We start from the raw sequence: 6,730 nt of genomic DNA, 5'->3' as shown, positions 1-6,730 counted from the left end.
TTTCCTCAGCGGCACCGAGGGATGTTAAGGTGCCAAGCGGTTGGGTCCGCTTTGGGGTTATTTTGGAGGGAAAGGTGCTGGTCTGACAGAAGGGGACATTGTTTCATGCCAGGTGTGGGACGTCCACGCGCGGCCGTACGCCAAGGCGCCATGTTACAGCACGAGTGATGGTGGTGGTGAAGCGTGGCCGCCAAAGGGCAGGAGACTCCCGTGCCCTGGGTCAGCGGAGGTGGGGGGGGGCACGAAAGGCAAGCCGGCCTGGCCCGGCTGCCCCCCTCCTGCTCCCCAGGCTGCCTGAACCGAGGGGCCGGGGGAGCCCTGAGGGGCTGAAGGAGGCTGTGAAAGGCTGTGAAAGGCTGGGGGAGCCCTGAGGGGCTGAAGGAGCCCTATGAGGGGCCGAAGGAGGCTGTGAAAGGCTGGGGGAGCCCTGTGAGGGGCCGAAGGAGGCTGTGAAAGGCTGGGGGAGCCCTGTGAGGGGCCGGGGCAGCCCTGTGGGGCCGCGGCGGCCGGGGCGGGGCGCGGCGGCGCCAATGGGAGCGGGCGGGCGGTGCCGGGCGCGGAGGCGGTGGAGCCTCTCGGCGAACAAAGAGGGAGCGAGCGGCGCGGCGGGAGGGAGGAGGAGGCGGGAGGTGCCGGCCATGCGGGGCCGCCAGCCGGGGCGCGGGTGAAGAGGGAAGGAGAGAGGCAGCTAGTCGAGCGAGCAGCGCAGGCGGCGGCGCTCCATGGCCGGCGGGTCGGGGTGAGGTGAGGCGAGGCGGCGCGGCGGGCATGGCGGGCGTCAGCTACTCGCCGCCCTGGTGGGTGAGCCTGCTGCACCGCCTGCCGCACCTCAGCCTGCGCTGGGAGCTCACCGCCGCCGACTTCCGACCGCACGACGCCGAGTACCAGCAGGTGGGTCCCCGTACGGGGTCTCTCTTTCTCTGTGTGTGTGTGTGGCGGGCTGTGTCCCGCGTGGGGGCCCCTCGCAGCCCGGCCGGGGGGTGTTTGTACACCCGTGGGCTGTGCGGGGCAGGGGGCGCGGAGAGGGGCTCGGCCCGCCTGGGGTTGTGCAGGAGAAGGAGAGGGGCCCTGGCTGGGTTTCCTCGGGTGCGTGTCTGTGGGTGACGCGTCTCCCCTGTGCCCTGGGGGGGGTGTCTGCCCCACGAGGGGCAGGTGGGGGGCTGCAGGGTTGGGGCAGGCCGAGATGCGGGGGTCTCGCCGGCCTGGATGAGGGGCAGGAGGCCATCACCACCACCACCACCCCCCCTCCCGGCGGGGTGAGCAGGAGCCCCGAGCTGCTTCCAGCTTGCTGGAAGCCCAGGTCCTTCTTGGGAGAAGGTGGAAGGGTCCCCTGGAAGGGGAGGCAGGAGGCAACGCTGGCCATGTGCCCTCGCCAGGTCCCCCGCAAGCCGCGCTGTCCAGGCGAAGGCACTGTCCTGGCCTGACGCCCCTGGCCAGATCACAACTGCTCATCGCCGATGATAAGTGGCGGTGTCCTGCGCAGGCAGCGCTGACCGCTCGTCATCGATCCCACAGCCAGCCCCACACCGCTGCGACCTGCAGAGAGGCCAGCAGTGCCTCTCCAAAACTGCCTGCCTGCCTGCTGGAAAACAGATCGCTTAATGCATGAGAGCAGTGTTAGCATCAAGTGCATGGGAAGATGCTCGCAGAAGACTTGTGCACCGCTTTTTTTTTTTTTTTTTTTAATGCTGCTTAGCCTGTATCCTGTGCTTGGTTGGCTAGGCATGTAATTAAAACGATTGTGGAGTGAATCTGTGTGCTCTAACATCTGTGTTCTCTGCTGTCATCTTGGAACAGAGCTGCAGTGGCTCTGCTGCCTCGTTTTGCCACGGTCTCTGGTTTGGAAAACACCATTTTGGTTTTCTGAACATACTTGCAGTGTCCTGTATACGCAGCCTGCTATCGTGCACACAGGCAGAAATGCTAGGGCATCTGAACGGTTCTCGTTTATCCTAGGAGTAAAAGGTATTAGAAATACTTTAGAAAGCAGTCTGTTTGGGCTTTTTGTTTTAAACAGATGAACACATCTGTGGGCTGCAGCTAGAGTAAAAGGTGAGAGATGTATTTAAAGAGCAATGGGTAGATACAAAGAAACATCTTTAAACCAGTAAACAGAACAGACTTTTGACTTAACTTTTGTATTTGGGGCTTCAATTTGTTAATTTGTTTTAGTTCCCTTGGCTTAGCAGAGTTCAAGATGGCCACACAGAGATGTAACGCTGCATAGCAGCTTAACTGTATTTCCATGACCTCAGAGGGTAGCTGCCTTTAAAACAAGGGATATGAGATGCAGAAGATCAGAAGTTAAGAGTTCATGGAAAGATGTTCTTGGGAGTGTGTTATCACGAAACAAGCACTCGTTGACCTTTGAATAGACAGCAGATGTACTGGTTTTCACTTAAATTGCTTAAAAGCATTCCTTGCAACAATCTGGGGTTGTTTTCATTTGTCAGATAATTTTTCTACAGTAATCGTATTCCAACTTAAAGCCTTCTGCTCTCCTCCTCCTGTGTAGCTGCCTCCCCTCCCTTGATGATATTAAGGACTTCTTGCACAGCAGTAGATAGCCTTTTAAGTCTTAACATCAGCTTGCAAGAAAACGTCTTATCAAATCCAAACCCAAATGTCTGGATTACCGAAGTGTCTGTTGTCAAGAGAATCATCTGAGTAGCAGCAGCTTTTCTGGTTTCGGCATTGGCGAGGGATAGCGAGCAGTCTCCAGTAACGCAGCCCGTGTTATCGGTGTCGCCGGTTATATAACGAAGCTGCTGTGGCTCTGCAAGTTGACTCTGGAGTTCGTAGCCATGTAGATTAATTCTAATGCAGTGAAACAGGGAAACTTAATCCAGGAGTGGGAACTGTAGTGCTAAATGCTCTCTCATGCTTTAAATTCTTCTTGAAGGCCTTTTGGTTTGAACTCTAGCTTTTTCTATTGGCTTTATTATGAATTTGTATCTCTCGCTCTGTTTGCAGCCTATGCTGCCATAGTCTCCCCTTTTCTTTAGGAACCTTTTGGATTTAGCAGGTGAGGTAGTATATGTCCTGAAAATAAGTAAGTCTATTTTTTATTTTAAATTCTGTGTATTTTTCTTTTCTTTATAGGTCTCATTGGCACAAATTGTGTGTCTTTTTGTTTTCTGTTCCATTAGTGGTTGATACCCTGATTCTTAAGCATAAGCTGTTAAACTGCACGCTGCATTTGAGTTCTCCAGTGGCTAAAGAGAGGGCAGTGAGGGATGCTAACTGGGAGTTCATGGGGATGGGAAAGGGCAGAGCGTCCCTAGCTGTAGTAAGGAAGGATTACCTTTACTAAACTGAAAATACCTTTAAGTTTCCATGACCTCAAGTCATTGAGTAGGTAGACTGTTGTCATAAATAGGCATACAGCAGGGCTCAGTGTCCATTCTCATTCTGATTTGTTACAAGGAAGGAAGCAACATATCCGTTCTGATTCTTCACTGCTGCTCTAGAAAAGATTTCCCAACCCATCACCAAAGGAAAACATTGCTTTCCTTATAAAACTGTTTTCTTTAGTAACCTTTTAGTAAAGACCTACCTTTTTCTTTTTTTGTACTCATGTTTTGATGATAGGCTTTGAACTTGTGCATCAACTAAACATCCCACTCCAACTAAAAGTGAAATACAGTGGCTTGGATTTGAATGTTGTCATGTCACTTGTTGCAGTGCCACGTGCTCCTGCGGGTAAGGAGGCTGCTGATTTAACAGGCTTTCCACCTCTACCTAGCAAGGATTACTGTAATGCGCAAGCCACTATTCCACTGAAGCAGCAGACAAGCTATTGTCCCCTGAAACCTCTCTGAAGCACGTGTAGCTTGTAGATAAGCACATACTGCCAGCCTTTGACGTCTAGGTCTTTGTTGCATCTTCTGGGACCCTGCATGATGGGGAATATCTAGAAGGACCTAGATTTAATGGCTAGTTATGCTGTTCTGTCCCATGTAGTCCCTTTTGTCAGAGCAGGAGGGACACCCACTGTGCACCTGCCTGTCTCAAGGCGGCTGCGTCCATTGTGTACCAACCTACAGGGGCTTCCTCCTTTTGTCCAAGAGCATGAGAAATACTGACGGCAATGTTGTTGCCGAGGGATGAGATCAATGCAGCTGCAGGTTTTGGCTGCATACCTTCTTCACCCAAGTTGGTCTCTAAAATGCTCTCCCTTGGTATTACTTAATTCTTATCTTCTTCCACAGCGTATCTTGTTGCATTAAGTTAGAACAACGTGTGCAAGTGTAGAGGAGCAGAACAGATCCTTCCCCTCTGGACTAGATTGTTTAAAAATGTGTGTGTATATTTATGTCCTTCAGATGTTTGCTTCCACTGTGACAAGCTGTGGACAGCAGTACAACTAGTTGTTTCCTTTTTCTGGGGGAATGGAGGTGAGCTTCAATGTAGAATGAGCTGGGGTTGTAATCCTCCTTCTCCAGGGGGTTTGGCATGCTGGCGAGTCCTGTCAGAGTTGCCTTCATGTGCTGCTTGCAGGACTTGCTCCATAGAGTCATCCCTATAGAGGATCTTATCAGACCAGTTCTTTTCCTAATCCTCCCATGAATCATTGGGGTTGAAGATATCTTGATACGAACAGTTTTGTTCTGGCTGTATTCTCATCTGAGTCATACTGCAGTGCTCTGCAAAGCCTTTTCATTGTGTAGTGAGTCACAAACTCTGGAGTGAAGGGAATGTAAAAATGGAGCAAAGCTCGTGTTCCTTCTGACAGCATCATACTAATACCAGTTCTGGTCTCTGTGCTTTTTGCTGCTGAACAAATGATGATGATCTTACCAGTACTGTCCGCTTACTTTCCAATTCAGTTAATCGGACCAGTAAGATGGTCCCGAGACTGCTGCTGTCACTAGTTTAATCTGTTTAGTAATGTAAGTACTTCTGCTTGTGACTTACTTAGTTGCATGGCATTGAATTCACTTTATTTCTCAGGGTAGAGTTGGTTAAGAGCCTTGAGGTAGTTTGGAGGTTACATGCTGGAAAGAAGTAGAAGAGCTGAATAGCTTTTTAATAACAGCACAACAACAGGTAATGGGATACCTGCTAGAGACAGGGTGTCTTTGGTACTGACAGCAAAGGAGCCTACAACACTTTATTGTAGCTCTTAAGTCTCATTGTGTGCTGAGAAGTGTACTATAAACAGTGAAGAAGAGAGGCTGTAAAAGCTAAGCCACGGAGCACCTTGATTTGAATTTCTGCTTTTTCTTAATTGCTGGAAAATGGCAATGTTGACCTGAATCTGTGTGAACGCATGGGTTATGCGTGAATCAGGCTAGAATGAAGCAAAATTCTCCAGTATCTTTGAAACTCTTTCCTTGCACTACTCTCGTGTTTTTTCTGCAAGAGTCAGAACTGCAAATGCACAGATTGTAGGTGTAATGGCAACTGTATGTGCTTTGGAAAAAGACTGGATGATTGATTCACACAGCAGAACCATGCTAAAAGAAGCATTGGTAAAGAACAGGGGGATGCTCTAGTCCTTGGTTTTGAGATGGTCCCTTTAGTGTTGTCACCCAGGAGTCTCCTATCATACATCTGTCAGTGCTTTTGTGTTGTAACATTCTTTTTCTACTGCTGTATGTGTGTTGAGGGGGGATCCAGCAACAAAAGGTGCTGTGTAAGCCCAACGATGTTTCTTTTTTTGGCTTGTAGACTCTAATCCAAGGCATGTGTGCTTGAACCTGTAGGCAAAGGTTCAGCAAGGAATTAATTGTCAGGTACTTTCTGGCTCTGTGAGGCTGTTTCTCTACACATAACAGCTAATGTCGTCTTTGGAAGTATTTCTTGGCTGGAGAAACATGATGGATCCTAAACTGCCAAAAAACTTGGATTAGAGAGATTGTTTTAGAACTTCCTCTACTGTACTGGCGTCTTATTTCAATTCTGAAACCAAGAGTCTTTCTGTAAATTGGAAACATGTGTATTAGTCAAGTTGGATGACGTGTTTTTGTCTAGTTGGCTCAAAGTCAGAGGGTAATGTGCCTTTCTTAAAGGGGTTAGACTGAAGGCTTCTTTCAAGAATAGATGGACCACTTCCAAGGTCTGATCAGCTATCCTGCTGTAGCACTAGTTTGCTTGTATTTCCAGAAAGGTTAGGTGAGCCTGGTTAGTAGAATCCAATGTTTTCTAATGAAATTGAAGTTGCTTTTACTTTTTTAAGAACTGATGGTAAATCCCCTCTTCCCTTTACTCATCAGTCTCGGTTGCATGAGTAACCATGCAGTAATACCTCTTATCAGCAAATTGGCGCTGTGGTCAGACTCATCTATTCTGTGTTTGATCTGGAAGAGCCTTTACTAGGGAACTGCAGCATAATGAATAACCAAAAATGTAGAATCAAGACAATTTTTGATGGCTGGTTTTTACCAAAGGTAGACATACCACGATTTCTGTTGACCATACATCAGTCATGGAGCAGCATATGGTATACAGACAGGAAAAAAATCAACCTTTGCCAGCTTTCTGTCTGCAGCCTTACTTTTTTGCTGACCCATGCTGTGCTTCTACATTTTCAGATGGTCTCCTGAGAACTGACAGTTTCTGGAAACCCTGACTGTAGATTACCTTACTCTAGTCAAAAAAAAGTAACCGTTCTGAATGTATGGTTTTAGCAGACCAAAGTACACACAGAGGGGTAAAAGGTGACTTGGAGAAATGTGAAACACTTTGTGGGGGGAGGAGAGAAGGAGATGCAAGTGACTGTGCAAAG

At 48.9% G+C, this 6,730-nt stretch overlaps 1 protein-coding gene across 3 annotated transcripts in view; it reads left to right on the top strand.

The window, feature by feature from the left end:
- Positions 1-624: 624 nt before the first annotated feature.
- TTYH3 (tweety family member 3) overlaps positions 625-6,730 on the top strand; it is an 80,181-nt gene continuing 74,075 nt past the window's right edge. The window contains exon 1 of one of the 3 annotated variants that reach the window (XM_069810282.1): positions 625-891. In XM_069810282.1, the coding sequence (XP_069666383.1) occupies positions 769-891 (123 nt within the window). In that variant the 5' untranslated portion in view covers positions 625-768. The remainder of the gene's footprint in view (positions 892-6,730) is intronic. The other 2 variants (XM_069810279.1, XM_069810281.1) reach the window with 2 other exon arrangements.

The sequence above is a fragment of the Haliaeetus albicilla genome, chromosome 22 (genome assembly GCF_947461875.1).
Source record: "Haliaeetus albicilla chromosome 22, bHalAlb1.1, whole genome shotgun sequence".
Lineage (NCBI taxonomy): Eukaryota > Metazoa > Chordata > Aves > Accipitriformes > Accipitridae > Haliaeetus > Haliaeetus albicilla.
The sequence above is the reverse complement of the archived record's forward strand: the minus strand, read 5'-3'. Positions and strand labels throughout refer to the sequence as shown.